Source organism: Myxine glutinosa, chromosome 4 (genome assembly GCF_964187855.1).
Source record: "Myxine glutinosa chromosome 4, kmMyxGlut1.1, whole genome shotgun sequence".
NCBI classification, from domain to species: domain Eukaryota; kingdom Metazoa; phylum Chordata; class Myxini; order Myxiniformes; family Myxinidae; genus Myxine; species Myxine glutinosa.
The window spans coordinates 129436646-129460159 of NC_136264.1; the positions used below are offsets into that span (position 1 = coordinate 129436646).

A 23514-nucleotide genomic window follows, 5' to 3' on the forward strand; every position below is an offset into this window, starting at 1 on the left:
CAATACATGACCAAACCATCTCAACCTGTTCCTCTTCACAGCATCAATCACAGGCAATATTCCCATCATCTTTCGCAATTCATCATTTGTCTTCCTCTCTCTCAACGATACTCCGCACATCCATCGAACCATTCGCATTTCCACCCTTTCCAGCCTTCGTTGCTGCTCTACGTTCATTACCCATGTCTCGCTCCCATAAATCATAACACTTCTCACACATGCAGCATACACCTTTCCCTTCAGCTTCAGCGACACTCTCCTCCTCATCAGCACGCCACTCAGTTCCCGAAACTTCTTCCATGCACATCTCACTCGAGCAACCGTTGCCGAGTCTGATCCACCTTCTCCATTCAGCATGTCTCCGAGGTAGCAAAATGTTTTCACACCTTCCAGCTTCACGTCGTCTCCAAGATCCAACTCAACATTTCCTCCATCTGCAGCTCCCTCTGTGCACACCTTACATTTGAATGTAGCTGCCACACTGGTTAATGACCCTCTCAGACCACGACATTTTTGATGAACCCACTCAGCACACATTGTACATTGAATGGAGTTCACTCCGACACCCTTCCTACACACAGCACACGGCCACTTCCCAGTTCTTTCCACCTCACCACATGCTTTACCACTTGCCATCACCTTTGTCTTTCCGATATTCACCTTCAGACCTTTTGTCTCCATACATTCCTTCCACTTGTTCATCTTTTCCTTCAGTCCATCCATACTTTCCGCAATCAACACCAGATCATCTGCATACAACAACTCCCACGGTAAACCCTCCTTTACGGTCTGAGCCAGCACCTCCATCACAGCTACAAATAGTAGTGGACTTAGTACCGACCCCTGATGCACTCCCACCTTCACCTCAAACTCACCACTGTTCCCGTCCTTCGTCCTTACAGCTGTGCGTGCTCTTTTGTACATTGCCATCACTACTCTGATCAACCATTCCTCCACTCCTAACTTCCTCAATGCCCATGTCAATACTTTGCGTGGAACCCTATCGAATGCTTTCTCCAGATCAACAAACCCAAAAAACAACTTCTTCCTCTTATCCATGTACTTCTCCTGCAACTGTCTCACAATGAAAAGCGCATCTGTCGTTCCTCTTCCTGGCATAAATCCAAACTGCATTTCGTCGATCTTCACTTTCTTCCTTATCCTCCTCTCCAACACCCTTTCCAATACCTTCATTCCATGCTCCAATAACTTTATCGCTCGGTACGAGCCACACTCCAGAGGGTCACCTTTCCCCTTGTATAGAGGGACGAGGGTACTCAGTTCCCAATCCACTGGAATGCGGCCTTCTTTCACCACCAAATTACAGATCTCTGTCATTCTCTTCACACCCCAACTTCCTGCTGCCTTCAACATATCTCCCACAACTCCCGTCGGCCCTCCCGCTTTTCCACTCTTCATTGCTTTTATCGCTTCCTCAACTTCCTTCTCAGTTATCTTCTCTGCCGGTCCTAAAACTGGGTTACTCTCTATGTTGCCATCCCATTCATTCTCTGTATTCAACAGCATTTCCATATATCTTTTCCATCTTCCTTTAATTCCATCTGGGTCGACAACGATTTGTCCCACTTCATCCTTCAAGCAACTCACCCCCATCATTTACACATTTACATCATTTACATCATTTACACACAGAAATCAAATTCTATATTTCTTATGCTTAATCACACATGTAAACTTTATCTAAAACTAGCTGGAGTACCCGGCATTGCCTGGTGCTGTTCTAATCCTGTTGGCATTTTGAAGAAATAAAGAAAAAAAAATCCTTTTTTTTGTTGGGCCTCTAACACTTCTTTACACCCACGAAGAAATGGGGTCGGAGATCATTTAATATTATCTTTCACATAGCTACAAAGGCCGAAGCACTATAGAGCAATTTTTTTAAATCCCCAAAAATACAACTTTTGTTTTCAAATTTTTCAAAAACTTTTCATTACCTAAAAACACTCCCCGGCACTCACTGATGAACCTCAAAGTTTGACGAAGATACGATTGGCAATCTCTCAGAAAAATGGTGACACACAGACAGTTCTCTCTTATATTATCAAAAAATCGTAGTTCACACTTGTTTATTTAGGACAAAATCAATGTGTTAATTTGAATTAGATTCTCCATTCTAACTCCATTCTAAGCCTGGCGTTGGCTTAGCGGTTAGGGTGCCGGCTTGGGATCCTAGGATCCTGGGTTCGAATCCCAGTCGATCGCTGAATTAACGCGAGGGGGGTTGACTCAGCCTGTCATCCTTCCGAGGTCGGCAAATTGAGTACCAGCTTGCTGGGATGAATGATCACGGTGTGTACCCCGATTCAGAATAGGCACACTGTATCCCTGTGCATCGTAGGATCATGACCAAGGGGTCATGGTCCCCATCAGGAAGGGCATCCGGCCATAAAAACATTGCCTCAAACAGGGAACCATGATTGTCATGGGGCCCGCAAGGCTAACCCCCGCTCTTGCGGAGAAAAATGGCCTTAAAACGATCATTCTATTCTAACTACTCATAGCCACTGGAAGCATAGGACATTGTCCAAGGAAGCAACTCATACCCACTTTTTTTTACAATTACGCAGAGATTGGTATTGGATTGGCAGAGATTGGATTGGATTGGGTTTTACAATTACGCAGAGATTGGAAAGGCGGAAGCCTCTCCTCAGTGAAAGACACATGAAAGCCCGCTTGGAGTTTGCAAAAAAGCACCTAAACGACTCTCAGACTGTGAGAAACAAGATTCTGTGGGCTGATGAAACCAAGATTGGACTGTTTGGCTTCCGTCTGGCCACTCTGCCATAAAGCCCAGATCGGTGGGGTGTTGTAGTGATGGTTGTCCTTCTGGAAGTTTCTCCCATCTCCACACAGGATCTCTGGAGCTCAGCCAGAGTGACCATCGGGTTCTTGGTCACCTCTCTTACCAAGGCCCTTCTCCCCCGATTGCTCAGTTTGGCCGGACGGCCAGCTCTAGGAAGAGTCCTGGTTGTTCTAAACTTCTTCCATTTAAGAATTATGGAGGCCACTGTGCTCTTGGGAACCTTCAATGCAGCAGAATTGTTTTTGTAGGCTTCCCCAAATCTGTGCCTCGACACAATCCTGTCTCTGAACTCTGCAGGCAGTTCCTTCGACCTCATGGCTTGGTTTTTGCTCTGATATGCATTGTCAGCTGTGAGACCTTATATAGACAGGTGTGTGCCTTTCCAAATCATGTCCAATCAATTTAATTTACCACAGGTGGACTCCAATGAAGGTGTAGAAACATCTCAAAGATGATTAAGAGAAATAGGAGGCACCTGAGCTAAATTTCAAGTGTCATAGCAAAGGGTATGAATACTTATGTAAATGTGATATTTCAGTTTTTTCTTTTTAATAAATTTGCAAAACTTTCTAAAATCCTGTTTTCTCTTTGTCATTTTGGGGTATTGAGTGCAGATTGATGAGGGAAAAAATTAATTTAAACGATTTCAGCATAAGGCTGCAACATAACAAAATGTGAAAAAAGTGAAGGGGTTTGAATACTTTCTGAATGCACTGTATATATACAGTGTATGCAACAACTTTTAAGCACAAACAAATATTTCCTTTCAGAAGCAACATTTTCTGGGTTTCGTACAGGTCAGAGACACCTTCGTAACACTCCCAGCAACTTGCCAACATCACTCCAAACCTGCTGTTAAAGCAGCCTGTGCAATGAAAACCACCATGTTACTAATTCTCATTCAAATGACATCAGTGTACGGCCCTTGGATTTACCCACGTTTGTGCCAATGGAGTGGCATGAAGGTTTTGAACGACTGAAACATTAAATGAGAGCAAATTCTCGGACATAATCCGCATGCATTGAATTTTCACAAAGGAAAAATTGGAAAGAGGATTTGAGTGATGTGGTCGGTGGGAGGGAGAAACAAACATATACAACCATTCATTAAATGCCAATGCAGCCACTATGTGTTTAATTACTTGGACACAATTAAAATAACGGTTTCAATTCTCCCGCACACTTCGCTTTGTGGCCGCTGGCTCACAAACGTGATACCGTAGGCAATATGACGAATCACCAACATGGCAGGCAGGCACAGGTGACAAAAAGAAGAAGAAGAAACATAGGACATTTTCCAACTTAACAATCAATAACAGGACAATTTTCTGGATCGGTTCATTGTGGAGAATGAAAGGCGGAAGCAAACAAAAGCCTACACCCCATGACTGCTGCAGAACATGGGAACAGTAGCTTTAAAATATGTGGAATGTTTATGTTTTGAAAAAACACCGACAAGACAGTTAACTGACAACAAACACAAAGGTAGGTACCATGATGGAGGGGTTTTAGTGGAGCCATTCCCTTAATGGAAACACTTTATAGATCCGTCCGTAAACGGAGAAACAAACACAAAATAAACCAAAAGTGAAATACATGGTGTTCATGAAGTCCTTAAGGAACTTTGGATGTACACATTATAATAGCAAACCCTAAATGGCATATGAAAGCAGGAACGTTTTCTTAATGTTATTAGTGTTGCCGCAAAGGAGATGCAAGGCTATTGCAATGTGTGTGTGGGTGTGTATGTGTGTCTGTGTTTCTGTGTCTATATATTTTTGCTTTTAAAATGTTTTTCTCTGCAACTGCTTGTCCGATCGATGAAAAACTTTAAACATCGGAGGAACTCCCCTTGGATAATATTTTATTGCTTGCTCTGACATCATAGATCATATGGTATGGCAGCCATACTGGATCAAAGGAAAAAAAATTGACACACTTTTCATCCTGACATACTTTTCTCCAAAACTGCTCAATGATAAACTTGGCATCCATCATCAGCTCCATCATCAAAGGGTGATATTGATGATGTCTTCAGTGAAATGGAATCCTAGCCATAATTGGTTGCATCAAAATCCTTATCCAAAAAATCTGAAACTTCATATATCTGATCTACAACCTGATGTGAGTACAACAACACAACAACATGCGTTTTAAGGCCATTTCCCAGACGTGAGTGACGTCACATTATCTGATGTTAAATGATCTCATGATATAATTCAATTAAATTTATGATGTCATCGTTCACATAATCTGATGGCCATATTGGATTGAAAAAACTTCTTCTCTAGAACCGCTTTACAGATCGATGCAAAACTTCATACTTTTAAATTTATTTAATATCCACCTTCATTGATACACCTGATACAGGAGCCCTGGTGTTGGGCTAGCGGCTAGGGTGCCGGCTTAGGATCCTAGGATCCTGGGTTCGAATCCCGGTCAATCGCTGAATTAACGCCAGGGGGGTTGACTCAGCCTGTCATCCTTCCGAGGTCGGCTAATTGAGGACCAGTTCACTGGTAATTCCCTGTTTGTCGTTAAAGGCGGCAAAAAGGGTTGGCGTCAGGAAGGGCATCCGGCCGTAAAACATTGCTTCAAAAAGGGGACCGAAAAACAACAACAACCACAGTTCCCGAAAAAGGCCAACCCCCGCTTGCGGGGAAAAATGGCCTCTAAAGGTGTTTTTTTTAATTTTATTGATACAATTTAGCCTAAATGTGGCCATTAAATATCTTAATAATTAATCAATAATCAATAAAGCTATGGATAATGGCAATGTATGTGACATAATAGGGTGTATGGATGGATATGGGTATCTAGGCCATAATAACAGTGGGCCATAATAGCAGCGTGTTCAGTTAATGATGGTATTTTTGTTCAGAATGAACATGCGAGGTGAGACCATGCCCTCTATGAGTGTCATTCTCGTTGTTAAAGTTGTTGTTCTATTAGTGTTGTTAAATCCACAATTCGCCTGGGTTTATTGATGAGTTGACATTTTATAGCCACGCAACATTCCACATCACCACAAGGACAACCCCTACAATTGTCGCATTTAGGGGACAGAAAAACCTAAGGAAGTCTGGCAACATGAAAGAGACTCACCAAAAATTTACAAATCATGGGATTATTCAGCATTTGGAAAATCGTATTGAACGATGTATTACGAAATTTGACGGTTATGTTGTTGAAGCCAAGAAATTTGACCTGTATTCTGTAAAAACGATATGACATGCTTTCATATTCTGTTTAAAGTTTGCTTCAATAATGTGGACATCTGAAGTGATTTGAAGTTTAAAGTTGCACAAGGACTTTATAAACACCCTGTACAATACACATTGTATATTCAATGGTGATAACAGAAGTATTTGGGGGAAATGTACTGAAAATAAATAGTGGGGATTTAATTTCAAGGCTGGTGTATGTGCAGCTACAGATCGACAAAAGTTTTGAGGAAAACTACTTGCACGGTGATGTGCCTATATATTGGTGTTATAACCTATAATGATGATCGATTTTGGGAAAACACATCTTTCTGAGATGACAGGTGAGGATCAATTTCGCACCGGCAAGCTGTCAGGCCTAGTAAAAGACTTCAGGGGTAGATAGAAGATGTCTAGGCAAACATGGGGTTGTGGGAAGGCCAGTAGATGGACAGATAAACAACAGCCAAGACCGCTCAAAGGTTAATGGACCAACTATAACATTCCTTCCAGTTAAAACATTCCATGATCATATGCCATCTTCTGATAACATTTTTCAATTCCGAATAGCAAATCATCAGATTACTAATGCCTGATTCACAATATTACTTTAATGTTTTGCCACATCATGATCTCCAATAAACATGCGTAATTTTGCTGTGGCATTATGAAACGCATATGCCAAGAATATTTTCTCTTGTAAACGTAAAGGAGGGTTTACCGTGGGAGTTGTTGTATGCAGATGATCTGGTGTTGATTGCGGAAAGTATGGATGGACTGAAGGAAAAGATGAACAAGTGGAAGGAATGTATGGAGACAAAAGGTCTGAAGGTGAATATCGGAAAGACGAAGGTGATGGCAAGTGGTAAAGCATGTGGTGAGGTGGAAAGAACTGGGAAGTGGCCATGTGCTGTGTGCAGGAAGGGTGTCGGAGTGAACTCCATTCAATGTACAATGTGCGCTGAGTGGGTTCATCAAAAATGTAGTGGTCTGAGAGGGTCATTAACCAGTGTGGCAGCGACATTCAAGTGTAAGGTGTGCACAGAGGAAGCTGCAGATGGAGGAAATGTTGAGTTGGATCTTGGAGACGGCGTGAAGCTGGAAGGTGTGAAAACATTTCGCTACCTCGGAGACATGCTGAATGAAGAAGGTGGATCAGACTCTGCAACGGTTGCTCGAGTGAGATGTGCATGGAAGAAGTTTCGGGAACTGAGTGGCGTGCTGATGAGGAGGGGAGTGTCGTTGAAGCTGAAGGGAAAGGTCGATGCTGCATGTGTGAGTAGTGTTATGATTTATGGGAGCGAGACATGGGTAATGAACGTAGAGCAGCAACGAAGGCTGGAAAGGGTGGAAATGCGAATGGTTCGGTGGATGTGTGGAGTATCGTTGAGAGAGAGGAAGACAAATGATGAATTGCGAAAAATGATGGGAATAGAGCCTGTGATTGATGCTGTGAAGAGAAACAGGTTGAGATGGTTTGGTCATGTGTTGAGGAAGGATGAAAGTGACTGGTGGAGAAGAGTGATGGAAATGAATGTAGAAGGAAGTCGAGGACGGGGAAGACCGAGAAAGACTTGGCTAAAGATGGTGGAAGAAGAAATGCGGGCAAGGGGGTTAACAAGGGGAGATGCAGAAAATAGGGCAAAATGGAGAAGATTGTCATGGGGACTGCAAGGCTAACCCCCACTCTTGCAGGGAAAATGGCCTTAAAATGCATGTTGTTATTGTTGTTGTAAACAAGTTGAGAAAATTACCTCACTGCAGTAGTTGAGAAATGAGCAAGCCTTGGCAGGCCTGGATGATGTTTAATCTCAACAACTTAGCTAACATTAGGGGCATCCCACAGTGATCAAAAGAAGGCACTAGAAATTCACCCATATTCAGGAATATTATTTCATAAATATGAATTAAATTCCAACCACGATTTTTGATTCTTCGTTCCTTTTGAGGAGTACTGAACAATGTATAATTATAGACCAGCGGCAAGAAGCTCTGAAAATGGACATACCCCTACCGGAGGTATAAAAAGTTGAAAGTGGTACCAAATTGAAGCTTAGGCTCTCTACTTTCCAGAAATGATGATGTACTTTGCAAATTAGCTGCACAACATGTTCCTGAAATCACTTTTTTGCCCTAAACTCACCAGAAAATAGTAACCACGATCCTTCAAAGTGTTTGATTCTAGTGAGGAGAAATCACAATTAAGCCACATATACTACTGTTATCCTGTCGAAAATACTATGTAGAAGTATTCTGTGGCTGTTTTGGGGCTGCATTTATTTATCAGGGAGTCGGCCATCCCCAAAAAATTACATTTTCTACCTTTTTCAGGTTTTTTCAATTTGAGTTTCCTTCCTGATTAGCTGTTAAATGGTATAACAACGTGGATGTTGACTTCAAATGGTGTCACTATTGTCTACTTTCTAGAAAGTGTCCGGAGAGTACTCAGAGGCCTTCCGGCAACTCTTTGAAAACAAGTCAGAAAGGAATGTACATGAGGAGCTTAGCCCATCAAGGATCTCAAGGGACAAGTCAGATGTGACCGCCATAAAAGATTACATCATGAACCACTGCCAGAACCCGTTCGATTTGGACAGCATCCCTAAGGAGCTAATCAACATTATTACTAGGCAGATTGCGACCAAAGCTGTTGAGGAATCTCTGACATCCATTCCAGAAAGAGGAAAGACCATCGTCGACAACTTCATCACTGAATGGCTAATGGATGGAGAAGCCAAGAGCTTTTGGGATACTATTCCCAAAGCTACGGTTGTGCCCTTTGTGGGCATGAAGAAGGTATTGACTTTTGACAAGGAGAGGAAAATGGTCCTTGATCCAGATATACTGTTTCGTCGCTTACTATCAGTTGCAAAGCATCGTGACATTGATATGAGGATGGTTTTGTCATTTGAGTTGACCCCAGTTACACCCGCACTGTTCCATGATGATGGAACCATGAGAAAAGCCACAAAATCAGATCTAGCACACAAGCTGGAGGAAAACGTTCCCAAATAAACTGAACTGAAATCCAAGTCACACCCCAACAGCATACATCATTGATGGCATGAGCTTTGTCCAAGATGTGAATGAATCACAATTCAAAACCTTTGATGACCACGCACAAATAGTAGTCAAGAAGTTGACCACACTGTACAGAAATCCTGACCTTGATATTGAGATGCTAGTTTTGGTGTTTGACCGTTATGACGCGAGTTCAAGTATCGAAGGCAAAGAACGTCAGCAACGTGGAGACATACAGTAGGTGCTGATGGTCCCTCTCACAGGATCATGGGAAACAGACAAGTTCCCAACTACAGGCAGTTTCTCATGTCAGGACAGAACAAAGCAGCCCTCATTCACTTTTTGAGCAAGTACATAGAGGAAAAAGCCCCAGAGAGAATTCCTCAAGAAAGGAAACTTGTCATTGCTGGAGGTCATCCCAATTGAGAAGTTGTGAGAGAGATAACTGATCACGGAAACAGAGATTTGGAGGAACTTTTCTCAACCCATGATGGCGATACCAGGATGATCTTGCATGCCACACATTCGCCATCCTTTCCCCGTACCATTGTCAGATGTGATGACACGGATGTCTTAATTTTTTTTGCTGTACTACCAAAGTAGATGGGAATTAAGCAATAACTTATACATGCACTCTAGTCACTCAGGAAAGTTTGTCACCTGGGAGCGGTTCATTCCAGTGTAAAAAATTGCTGAGGCAATTGGGAAGCAGCAGTGCTCCATCCTACCAGCTGCACATGCCCTTACAGGCTGTGACTCAACCAGTGGTTTCTTCAAACTCGAGAAGCGTACTACCTACACCATCCTCCAAAATCACCAGGATACTCTGATTGGATTGGCAGAATTTCACTGTCCAGATAAGGAGGCTGGGTTTGCTGCTGCTAGAGAGTTCCTCCTCTTGATGTCTGGGAAAGGTATCAAAGGAAAAACATGTGATACCCTGGATGGAACTGCGCTTTAGGATGGCAACCTCGACTGATAAACCCGTGTCATCCCTTCCACCCACTGAATATGCCTTCATGCAACGTGCTCTGAGAGCCAAGTTCCAGACTATGATCTGGTGCAGTAGTCACATTGCAAAGCCCAGGAAAAGGGATCCCACTGAATATGGTCGGGTCAAGTATGATGAAGACTTGCAGTGTGTGAGAAGTCTGAAGGAGTCAGACCCAAGGGGACTACGCGACTTGACCCACCTATACTGTAAGGATACAGACTGCACTGTTGGTAGAAAATGTCCTTGTGTCTTGGCTGGCCTGAAATGCATAGAAATATGCAACTGCAACAACTGCCTAAACACCGTCACTGTATTGCAAGATGATGAAGATGAGGATGAAGACAAAAATTATGTTTTGGGAATCGAGCTCGCCACTTTCAGGGTATGATGCGACCTCTTGCTCTGAAAATGCCCACAACGACCCCCATAGACGCAGCACAACTACATAATAGGAGAAATGCATCATCAAAGTACATAGAACTCAGAAATGCAAGCCAAAGTTGTGTAATGAGACAATCGATTTTAAAAAGTCAAAAAATGATGAAATGTGTGCAAGTGAGAAAAAGATCAACTGCTAAACAGTATTTTGTTATTTTGGAAAGAAACGGTGAAAGTCATGGTAATTGTTACCTCCGCCACCAAAGGTGGATGGAGGTTATGTTTTCATCCCTGCCTGTTTGTTACTTGCCGGAATAGATTCCGGCAAGTATGTTGGTTGGTTGGTTGGTTGGTTGGTTTGTCTGTCTGTCTGTCTGTCTGTTTGTTTGTTTGTGCGCAATACTACGTCTACATCGTTGCACACAGCATCGCCATACTTTACACACATATTTGCCTTGCCCTGGAATAGACTGTGCCCAATTTTTAACTCTCTAGGCCCAAGGTCAAGCTCAAGGTCACGCAAAACGTGAAATGAGGGGGGTTGAGTTTTCATTTAAAATATATTTCAAACCACTATAACTCTAAAAGTACAAGAGATATGCATACACTTACTGTTACTGACATATAGGAAGTCACATACGACATTTCATTTGGCACCATGACCTTTGACCTTGAGTGACCTTGAAAGGTCAAACTCAAGGTCAAAAATTGTTTTTTTTACTAATAACTTTGTCAAACATTATCCGATTCCCTTCTAACCAACACCCCGGAAAAAAAGTACATTCCGGCAAGTCGTCGGTCTTTGACCGATTTCTAGCTTGTTTGTGAACATAATTATCTCAAAAGGTTTTTGATGGATTCGGACGAAATTTCGCAGAGATGTAGCGTATGTCACAAGGACGAAATGATTAGATTTTGGTGAAAATCCAGATTCGGATCCGGCGACGAATTTTTGAAGCGATTCTTCACCATTGGGAGATAGGGCCAAAAACGATACATAGCAGGATATCTCAAAAAGTTGTGAACGGATTTGGACGAAACTTGGAGGACCGGTTGGGTGTCTGAGAAGGACAAATCGATTCAAATTTGGTGAAGATCTGAGTATGGATTCGGATATGAGAATTATTTAATTTTCTAAGTGCTTCTTCAACATCGGGAGATAGGGTCAAAAATGATACATTGCGGGATATCTCAAAAAGTTATGGATGGATTTGGACGAAACCTGGTGGACAGGTTGTGTGTGTAACAAGGAAGAATCGATTAGATTTTGGTGAAGATCTGAATATGGATTCGGATATGAATTATTATTATTTTTTTTTAAAGTGATTCTTCACCATTGAGTGATATGGCCAATCAGGTGTAGGTATGCTCTCTACTGAGTGCCGTTCTAGTTACAACTTTATTCCAAACCTGATTTTTCTAGAAAGTAGACAACAGTGACACCATTTGAAGTCACCATCCATGTTGTCATACCCTTTAAGAGCTAATCAGGAAGGAAATTTTAATAAAAAAATCTGAAAAGGGCCAAAATGTAATTTTTGGGGATGGCCGACCCCCTGACAATAAATGCAGCCCCAAAACAGCAACATAATACTTCTACATAGTATTTTCGATAGGAAAACAGCAGTAAATGTGGCTTAATTGTGATTTCTCCTCACTAGAATCAAACAATTTGAAGGTTCGTGGAGTTACTATTTTCGAGTGAGTTTAGGGCAGAAAAGGGATTAAAGGAACATGTTGTGCAGCTATTTTGCAAAGTACATCATTTCTGGAAACTAGAGAGCCTAAGCTTCAATTTGATACCACTTTCAACTTGTTATACCTCTGGAAGGGGTATGTCCATTTTTCGAGCACTTTTATGCTCCCTGCCATTGGTCTATTAGAAGAGATTAGGAAAATAAAATAAAAGCGAGGAAAACAGGAAGTTGCGTTAATTATCATTTATGGCAAGTGATATCTATTTCGTTATGATTAAGGTTACCTTCAAGCATCTCCTTCACATGCGTCAACTCTTGCTCAGTATCTGACAATTGCAAAACAATTCCCTCTTCATCCTCTTCATCCGCATCGGATACAGGAATCAGCGACCGCGAGGATGACGTGGCCATCAAGCCACCCCACATTCTCTCTACCTCCTCCAGCAAGGATGACGACCGGCCAGGTCTGCTGTATTTTCTTTCTTTTCCCACATTCAAACTCTCAGCCTTGCAGTATGAGCCATTGGGGGTTGATAGTAGTGCGCCAATATCACGTGGGCAATCAACATCACCACCACATTCTGCATGGAAAAACAACAACAAAACATTGCAGTGTTTGGGTAAACAATACCAGGTAAACAATTACATCTTTCCATCAGGTCTTTACAAACAGAGCCGCCGAGTCAGAAGAGTGCAATGAGGATATAGTGATGGAGAAGTTGGCATCACAACTGACATTTACATTACTAGGGCGTGCCCGCACGTACGTGCTTGCCCGTACGTGCGTGCAAAAAACAATGCGTGCAAACAACAACAACAAAAAAAAACTTTGAAACCACGTGGCAGTAACGACCACAGAACCCCCCCCTCTATTTACATGAAATGGTTTGGTCCATTCGCAAAGCCAAAGCGAACGGCTTGCGAGTACGGTAGAACGCCCCCCCCCCTCTATTTACATGAAATGGTTTGGTCCATTCGCAAAGCCAAAGCGAACGGCTTGCGAGTACGGTGACCATACCTTGGGAACCACTTGTCCGATTAATTTCAAACCTTGAAAAGGCACATCCTCGGGTCCCCAGCAATATATCTGGCAAGTTTCAATTAGATCGGACCCGTGGTTGTCGAGAAACAGCGGTCACAGACAAACACACACACACACACATAGACACACACACATACACACAGAGATTACTGGAATTATAGATAGATGTATAATAAATAAACAGCACTAAAGCAACCTCAAGAGCTCACAGGCTAAATGAGAGAACCATTTTGCTGCCACACCACTTTAATCCAGATAAGTAGCAAAGTTTATCTTAGTCAGAATGGAACTGAACACAGCATGCACCGGTCTACACCTAATTTAGAAACTAACTCCATCTTTCCCATTGGTAAGTGTTGTTGCACTTTGATCACTAGGTTGGTGTTGATTATTCATGGTCATTTCTACTCAAACAAGCCCGCAGCATGGAGATAGCTGATCGACGTCCTGTCAGCCACACAGAGATCCGTCACATCTAAGATGTTGTGATCACTAGGTTATTGGAGCAGCTGCAAACTCATTGAGTTCCTGACAAATCCTAATGATGAAATGGAAGATTCTTGACTTGCTTATTTATTCATGTGATTCGTTATCAAATATGTATTCCTTGTCAAAGGTGACAAGAGCAAACAATATCATTCAAGGTGAGCTCGGGCATTATTGTGTTGAGGTCATTTCCTTATTAAAAAAACACGTTATGAGAATTTTGCTTCAAACAGCAAAGCCATCGCAGCTGTATTTTCAACAGTAATTTCTGCCCCATTATTGGTCCCTCCGACTCACATCTGACGTAACCATAGTGAACAGAGCGATATGGGAAATTATTTCTCAACATCCTGTACAGAGAGCATCAATATATAGTTATATTGAAGTTATTTGTAATATACTTTCTTAACAGGTGTTGCAGCAGGTCAAATTTGGACCATCACTACCGGCATTCTGGAATCCGAGTTGTGTGGTTTCGAACTGGGGATAAAAGCCTTGGATAATGCATCACTTCTTTTACATCACCAGTGAGGGATACTTTAGAGAAAAGGCTTGCGCTCATCAATTACAGGCCATGACAAAGAAATGGCTCTTAGTAGGTCATTCTCACAAATGCTTTCCAACGAGGTCTGCACCAATCTTTGCTGCCAGGCTGCTCATTCGTTGGCTCTGTGGGCCAAGTGAAGCCAGAATACTTTCTGCAACGTTTTTCACAGCAAATGCTGACCACACGCTAGATTTCATCTGAAAATAATGGCAATCCCATTGGATGATGATTTAATTACAGGCTCTGATGCAATCCAATCTAATCCAAAAAGAGGGCAGATTTATGGAATCCCTGTACTTACAGAGGGTTTTAATTTTCCATCCAGAGTAGTAAGCTCAAAACCATCTGATGAGCATCAACCATTGCATTTTCAGAACAGTATCCGCAAAAGTCTAAAATTACAAGGGGGCATTAGCAAAAGAAATGAGACTGGTGTTTCCCCGTAGGAATTTCAACTGCTAAACAGAACATTATTCTACTGTCCTTAAGACGTTGAGGATGTCAATAACTTTTGGATTTAAATAAAAACTTAATACTGTACAGTGTACATGAAATAAGCTGTGACAGTGCCATCCATAGAAGAGGTGCTGAAAAGCAAGGCATTGTATGGCTAAACTTAAGCTGCATGAATTGTTCTCATCCTTATGCAGTTTTATTAGTCACAATATACGAAGCTAAGATTGCCGACAGAGAGGAATAAAGCATGCCTCCCTATGTTTTTGAAGAGGCAGATTTTCAAGCAGACAGAGGAAGCACAATGATGGGAGAACCACTTTGGGGGGTGAGGCTGTTCCGCATTTGGATGAGTGGGGTATGTGAAAGGAAATACCGAGAAGGAGGATGATTTCAGATATTTGTTTGCTACAGTGAAAGGATCGGTGGATAAACAAGGGTCTTACCAGGGGAAGTCTGCAAAAAATTGTAAAACATTGGCGAAGGTCATCCCAGTTGGCAGAGTCATAATGCCAAATAATGCGCGAGGTAGACTGAGAATACTGATACTGCTGTAAGGGATGGCAGGTGGTAATGAAACAGTTGTCAGAGGATCTAACAGGTGCAGCAACAAGGATATTAGTGTAAAGATGATGTTTGGAAGTGAGAAAAAGATCCATATTGTTGGAGCTATTTTAGGAGCAGTCAGGAATGACAGTGGGTTAAGAGACGAGTTAGCAAAGGTCATTGAGGATAGTGAAGGCATTGGATTCAGTCCTAGCCTCATTGATGCAGGTATAGTGGAAAAGTCAGAGAAGGCAGTGGGATGTTGAAATCCACAAGAATTATGACTTCAGAAGATGTTGAGGATCGTTGGATTTGTTAAATTCAGAAAGTGAGGTGGTCAAAGAGCTGCATGTGATTTTCATAGTTGGGAGAACAGTAGAAGCAGCAGATGAATTTACTGAGATTGAGGGGGGAGACTTTGAGCCAGAGAAGTTGTAAAGTTCAAAAGGGGGAAGGCAAGTAGCAGAGATAATGAAGTGCATGTAGTATCCAGCTTTGGAGCAGAAACTGTGGTCGAGGATTATCCAGGTCACTGGAGGTGGGTCATGGAGATGGGTTCAGCAATCTGAGTCTCAGTAAGGAACAGATCTGGTTTAGATTATTGTAGTAGATGGTGGGTAGGGTTGAGGTAGGAATGAAGACTTCAGATGTTGGCAAAGGAGAGAGTGAATTGATTAGAGAAGGGGGGTGCGACAGATGATTACCGTACAGTCGAATCCTGATTATGCATCATGAGAGAAAAACCCAAAAGAAGGGGTGAGGGGCTTTAAGGGACTTTGCATTCAATCAAGGAGTGTTCAAGATGGCACCAGATGTGCAAACTGACGACTTTGGAAGGGCCTCCCAGAATCCCGTGCTAGGTGTGGCTCCAGCTGCAAACTGGTAGAAAAGGGGACCTGAGATCATGTGCCAGATTATGATGTTCCCAGGGCATCCAGGTTTTGGCCTCCAGCTTTCTGGTGGAAAGCCTGTAGGAACACCGACTCCAATAGTATCCTCTAGCACAGGCACTGTATAACCAGGAATGCAACATCACCCAGCAGCGTGCCCATAAGAGCTTGCAACAGAACCAATGTTCTGCTAAAGACCCCTAGGTGACAGGTGGTGGTACCTCCCCGGGCAGCTGCAACTTTTCACCTTAAAAGCAGCAGCGTGACAGATGCAATGACTCGGTCATACGAGATGTGGACACATTTGTGTATCTATGGTCTATGGTTACTGTCACAGGAAATAAGGGGTGAGCTCAGATGTTCTACAGGGTGGCCTGAAAGTCGCTTTACCCCACCCCAGTAAAGCATTCATTCTTAAAAGCCTGAACGTCACTTTACCCCACCACAGTAAAGCATTCATTCTTAAACTTTCAATGAACTGGTTTAAAGTGCAATACTTAAAATAAATAATCAGCTATTGTATCTGTATGCGCTCCATCATTTTCCACGGCAGGGGAGAGTGGAGGCAGGGGAGGGGGAGAGTGAGGTGCAATAAATTTAGCAGGAGAAAAGCGACTTTCAGGCCACTCTGTACAAATAATATAGAAAGCAAGAGTAGCATTTATGAGGATGAGAGTAATAGGGAAATAAAAAAAACACAACATAAGAGCAAATTTTCCAATTTTTGAATGATGTAAAATGGGTTCTACTATTTGACTGTGAATTATGGAAAGTCACCAAAGTCATTGCGCAGAAACTAAGAATCCTTTATTTATATCTGTAACAAAAGGATTTTCTGAATCTTCAGGCCAGATAGAGTGAGCAAGAATGAAGTCAAAAGTAGGACTGGAAAGAAAAACATGGAGAAAATTAAAATGAGGAGGTGTAGATGGATTGACCATGCACTGTGCATGTAAAAAAAAAAAAATCACAAAAAGAGTGATATGCTGGAAGACCAAAGGCCGAAGGAAGGTTGATTTAGCAGAGAACAGTGGAAATGGAGCTGAATGAGCTAGAAACCACCTGGACGGCTATCAGTCAGTGGGCCCAAGATCGACGAATGTGTAGCGAGTTCCTCAAGAGGCGCTATATGCTGCCCCGGCATAACAGGTTCGTAAGCAAGTGCGCGAAATGTACCATAGGGCTTGGTGGGCCAAAATGGCCTCTTCCTGCATCCAGGTTCCATGAGTCATCAGAGTTAAGTTTCCAACTTATGCACTACTAGCTGAAGTACTCAGCATTGCGGGTGGGGGTGGGGGGGGGGGGTTGGTGGGGGAGGCAGAGGAAGGGAGTGGGGGGAGTGGAAGGGGGAGGGAAGGGGAAGTGAGAGGAGAGGGAGGGGAGAGATATAGTACATATACGGGGAGGGGGTGGGATGAGAAGTAAGAGAAATTTACCCGTGCAAAGAGTGTTTTAACCTCAGTGTTTCCAAGGAAAAAAGTGAAATTGTAATACCCTCTAACACCAACACCAGGTGGCACTACACGGTACACATTTACATGGATAATTTAGCCCCTCCCCCAGCCCCCCCATACCCCTGAATGAGGCTGAGGCCACATAGCCTATGTTACCCCCCACACAAAGTTGTATTTGTTTGTATTTGTACCCCAAGTAAGGTATATAACTATAAGCGTTTATAGTTGGAGTACCAGGCGTTTCTCAGGTGAAAAAGAAACATAAACATTTTTGAAATGAGGGCGAATACAATGGAAAAGCCATTACATCCAAACCAGAATCCATCACTGTAGTGCTGTGTACGGCCGAGTGAGGCCGCTGTGGGTGGGGCCGAGTGAGGCTTGTGTTGCCATTGCCTGGAATAATGATGGTGCTTGATGCTCTCTGCATGTCCGCATCTTCATAACAAAGAGATTACAATTGGCGACGAGGATTTTTCGGACCATGGCTACGTTGTATGGAAAGGTCCCGGAGTATGCTGGGGACAACTTTGAGCTTTTTGCGAAGCATCTGAGCTTTTATTTCATCGCTAACGACATCGTCGAGGTGGGGAAGCAGAAAAAGATTATTATATCGTCCCTCTCGGCAGAGGTTTTCCTACAAGTCCATAGTGAAGATGCTGCACGATCATATTAAACCAGGCAAGTCACCACAGTTATTGCGGTACAAGTTCGACAACCTGGTTCGGTTTCCCGATGAGAGGGCAGCTGATTTTGTGGCCATGCTCAAGTATCTGGCGGGGGATTGTTGTTTTGGTGATGATGAACAATCACAAAGATTGAAGGATCGTTTTATTGCGGGGTTGCGAGATTAGAAGATGGTCGCGTCAATTTTATGGATAACGTTTGAAGAGATTACATTTGCTAAAGTGGTTGCAACTGCGGCTGTTGTGGAACAAGCTAGAAAGGATGATCATGCCATTGTTAGGGAGGACTCTGCGGTTAATGCCATAGCTGCTGCAAGGTCACGTGCTCACAATTCTCCAGTGGGAGAGTTGCGTGCTCACAATTCTCCAACTGGGTCGGTGGATCAAAGTTCTTCTTCTTCTTCTTCCCGGGTACATGTAAGCATTGCGTTGCAGGGACAACTACCACAGCAGCCTTGTCAGGGATGTGGTAGTTCACATTCTCGTAGGAGCAGTCCATTTCGGAATGCGGTGTGTTACCAGTGTGGTAAGACAGGCCATGTGCGGAGAGTCTGTCGGGGCCGGGCATCGTCATCGGTGGATGTGGATGTGGACAGGGTTGGCAGTGAGTTTGATCAACAGGGCGTGTTTCGATGACGTCAGCTGAGAACCACCCCTTTGTGGTGGCTGTCTGTGTGAACGGCAGGCCAGTCAACTTCACAGTGGATACCGGGACATTAGTCAGTCTCGTGAGTAAACGGATCTGGCATCAGTTGGGTTGTCAGGTGTTAGCCTTGATACACACTACCCTTCGTACTTACACAGGGAAGATGATAAAGCCATTAGGCGTGATGGATGTGTTGGTTCATTATTGGGTCCAGCAAGCGGTGTTGCCTCTGCATGTGGTTGATTGGTCTGGACCATCTATACTTGGTCGTGATTGGTTGCACACCATTCGTTGGGATTGGGCAAACATTTGCAGTGTGCATACGTCATTTCCGTCTCCTTAGCGCTTGGAGGGGATCTTGGAAAAACACCAAGTTATATTCGGGCTTGAACTTGGGAAGCTCAATGGTGCTCAAGGTCACCTGCACCTGAAGGAGGGTGTCAGTCCGCAATTCTGTAAGCCTCGACCGGTGCCATATGCCCTTCGCGATCGGGTCAAAGCAGAGCTCAATCGATTGGAAAAGATTTGGGTCATTGAACTGATAGAACACTCTGAGTGGGCGACACTTGTGGTCAAGAGGCTTAAGCGGATTTTGGAGGTATTCACCTGTGTGCTGATTTTAAAGTGACTGTTATCCCCAACCTCTGCATGGAGCAGTATCCACTGCCATCCATTGACGAGATATATTCAAAGTTGGTGGGGTGTGTCCGTACTTCACAATGTTGGACTTGTGCCACGGGTACTTTCATCTCGAGATCGTGCTGGAGGATCCTCACCTCGTCACCGTCAATACGTGTCAGGGTATGTACCAGTATACCTGGCTTTGTTTCGGGATCCCTTCAGCTCTGGCAATGTGGCAGAAGGCGATGGGTCGTCTTTGTACCGACTTACCTGCGCAATGCTACTTGGATGACATCCTGATTGTGGGCGCCACGGCCGAACAACATATTGAGAATATTGACAAGGTGATGTCTAAGTTAGCTGATCATGGCCTTTGCTTGAACATGGACAAATGCATAAATTCTTTCCGAAGCGAGTGAAGTACCTGGGGCATGTCATCACCCCAGAGGAGCTGTCAAAAGCCCCTCAGAAAGTCGACGCTATAGCCGACATGTCCAGCCCAAGGGACAAAGTTCAGCTTTGTTGCTTCATTGGGCTTGATCAGTATTACCAGAGGTATGTCCGCAACCTAAGCACTGAGCTTGCTCCGCTGACTCGCATGCTGCGTCGAGATGTTCGTTGGAAGTGGAGTTCGGTGGAACAAGCAGCATTTGAACGAGTCAAAGCTCGCCTCACTGCAGACATGGTACTCGCACATTACGAACCTTCACGTCCTCTCATTCTGGCATGTGACAGCTCGTCGTACGGCATCAGTGCCGTCTTGTCTCAGGTAATAAGTGACAGTGCTGAGCGTCCGGTGTGCCTTGCGTCACGTGCTCTGACAGCCGCAGAGCAGAACTTTGCTCAGATTTAGCATGAAGCGCTGAGTTTGGTATGGGGCTTATTGAAATTTCGCCAGTACTTGATAGGTCGGCATTTTCTCCTTCAAACGGATGATCAGCCGCTTCAGTTCTTGTTTAATCCTCAGAAAGGCATTCCAGTCACTACCGCTGCTCGACTACAGATATGGTGTCTTGTCCTCAGTGCATACGACTATGAAATCAAATTTCCTGCTTCCGAACGGCATGCTAACTGTGACGGCCTGTCTCGATTGCCGTCTACAAAGGCCGGTGCCGAACCTGCGGATGAGGTGGAGGTGTTCATGTCGGAACAGATTTAATCTGGTCTGGTAATCTCTGCGGAAGTGGTCGCTGCCATTCATCGTGATCCTGTGCTGTCACATGTTGCGTACGTTGTTTTGTCAGGTTCTTGGCGAGAGTTGCCCTCGACGTCAGAATGCGCTCCATATGTATCACGGGCGCCCGAGCTGTCTTTAGCTCAAGGTTGTGTAATGTGGGGCATGAGGGTGCTCATTCCTGCTGCTTTACGTCAGCGCTGTCTCAAAGAGTTGCATGGGGGTCATTTGGGTATGGTCAAAACAAATAGTTTAGCCTGGAGTTTGTTGTGGTGGCCCGGGCTTGATGCGGACATCGAGCGGACGGTAAAAGCATGTGATACGTGTCAAACTGATGCTGATAAATCTGTCACATGTGTCGTTGTTATGGCCGCCTGCTGATAGAATGTGGCAGCGCATTCATGTAGATTTTGCAGGGCCAGTCATGGGCCGCATGTTTCTGGTGGTGATCGACACATACGCAAAGTGGCCAGAAGTAGATATAATGCAGTCCACCTCGGCAGAGAACACTGTGGAGTATCTGCGGAGTATTTTTGCGAACAAGGGGTTCCGGAGATTTTAGTTTCGGATAGTAGTTCGCAGATTGTATCTGAGGTGTTTGCTGTGTTCATGCGTGCTAATGGCATCAAACAACTGAGGTCGGCGCCTTACCACCCAGCTACAAATGGCCAGGCCGAGTCATTTGTCAAAGCGTTGAAACATGCCCTATGTAGAGGCCAAGCGGTTCAATCTGTGCAGAGTAGAGTTGATGAGTTTTTGCATGCCTATCGTAATTCAGTGCATTCTACTGCACAGGAAATGCCTGCATCCCGCATGTATGGCCGACAGTTGCGGTCGCACCTGGATTTTCTTCGACCTGGTGCACCTGAAGTTGTTACGGCAACCAATGTTCATTCATTCACGGTGGACCAGGCAGTTTTGGCACAGGACTGTGTACACCGACAGAAATGGGTGCTTGCTGTTGTGGTCCGAGTTTTCGGTTTGACTAACTACCTTGTTCGTACTTCGGCCAGGCTTATCTGGAAACGTCATGTGAATCATTTGTTGGCTCGTGGGTCCCGTCATTCACACACAACCAATTCCGTTCCATCGTGCGGTGTCCTCATCCATTGAGGTGCCAGTGGACCACGTTTTGGCCAGCTGCCCATCCGTCTGTGATGGCAGGCAGGATGGTCATGGGAGTGAGAGTTGTGTGAATGTTCCTCCGGTTTCGGTTGAGCCTAATTTGGTGCCTGGTGAGGAGCCGTCATCTGTTTCCAATCTCTCACCGTGGCCAGTGACGTCCGCGGCTCAATACCCGCGTGTTTCTTCTATACACATTGTGCGACCAGCATACTTGAAAGACGATGTGACTTTAGGGGGAGGAGTGTAGTGCCATATACGGCCGAGTCAGGCTGCTGTAGGTGGGGCCGAGTGAGGCAAGTGTTGCCGTTGCCTGGAATAAAGATGGTGCTTGATCCGATCTGCGTGTCCGCATCTTTATAACAAAGACATTACAATCACAAATGTCAAATCATCATTTTACCTTTTTGTTGAATATATGCTGGTGAATGTGCCATTGATCACGTTTCTCAGTTAAGTTTGATAACGTTCAGTAAGAAGAAGAACTGCATCAGCAATATGAAGACTTTCCACCAACTTCGACCGCTTCTGGAATTGTTTGATTGAATTTGATTTGTTTGATTATTTGTGTTCAAATGTCTGGTAATTGTTTTATATTTATTTATGCGTATGTGTACTTGTATATAACTGTCATTAATCAAAAAGGTTTAGGCACTAAATAGAGCAATATTTTTTTAAAGCCCCCAAAAAATCGACCTTTTTTTCAAATATATATATATATTTAAAATAATTGTTATCTCACTCCCTGGCACTCACTGACAACCTCTGAAAGTTTGACGAAGATCCGGCAGCCATCTTTGAGAAAAATGGCGATACACAGACAAACGGCTCTCTTATAGTATCGAATATAGATGGTTGCCACTATGCCACTAAAATTTGCACTCTGGTTGCCAAGTTATGGCTGTTTGTCTATGCCCTGATAGTTCTTAAATAATGAGTGTCAAACAAGGAAGTGCACATACCATTTTTAAAGTGTTTGGTAAGACTCGGCCGGGGTTCGCACAGTGGACCTCAAAGATTCAGAGCGGATGCTCTATAACCATTAAGCCACTAGTCAGGAACTAATGATAGGAAATGAATAAGAATGTTAATATCTTCAGTTCAAAACTCTTTTTGGCTGCTCACATTTCATTTGTCTATGCATCCCTTCTGTTCCTTAGCCATGCTCGTATGCCCTAATTACTATTGCTATCTGATTGGTGGTTCTGTTTCCAATTTTCTCCTTGTATGCCAGTTTTCCTACTGCTTTATTGCTGATGCAGTCACGTGAAAAAGTAAGTACACCCCATGTAAAGTTTTGACTTTTTCATCATATTTCAACATAGCTATTTGATCTTCATTGCAACAATATTGATAGATAAAGGTGATATAATATAACAAATATCATGAAACATTTACATTTTGTAGTCCATTGTATAATTTGAATAAACATAAATGCAAATTTCGCATGTGGAAAAAGTAAGTACACCCCTACATTTATCACTACTTCAAATACCTAAAATTAGAATCAGGTGCACCAGCTCAGGTGCAAATGGTTAGAACATCGTTAGAAGATCTTGGAGGAACCTCTCTTATTTAAACCTCAGACATTTAGTTTGGTTTGCTCTTTGTTGTTGAAGTGTGCAGCTTCAACAAGTTGAAGTGGCACTATGCCAAGATCAAAAGAGCTCTCTGAGGCCTTCAGAAAAAAGGTTATAGATGCCTACGAGTCTGGGAAGGGATTTAAAAAG

At 43.6% G+C, this 23514-nt stretch overlaps 1 protein-coding gene across 10 annotated transcripts in view; it reads right to left on the bottom strand.

Moving 5' to 3' along the window:
- The window catches only part of LOC137425199 (kazrin), a 738641-nt gene that overhangs the window by 217280 nt on the left and 497847 nt on the right, over nucleotides 1–23514 (bottom strand). For all 10 annotated transcript variants that reach the window (XM_078776419.1, XM_068113383.2, XM_078776417.1 and 7 more), the window contains one exon: nucleotides 12402–12698. In XM_078776419.1, the coding sequence (XP_078632545.1) occupies nucleotides 12402–12698 (297 nt within the window). The remainder of the gene's footprint in view (nucleotides 1–12401; nucleotides 12699–23514) is intronic.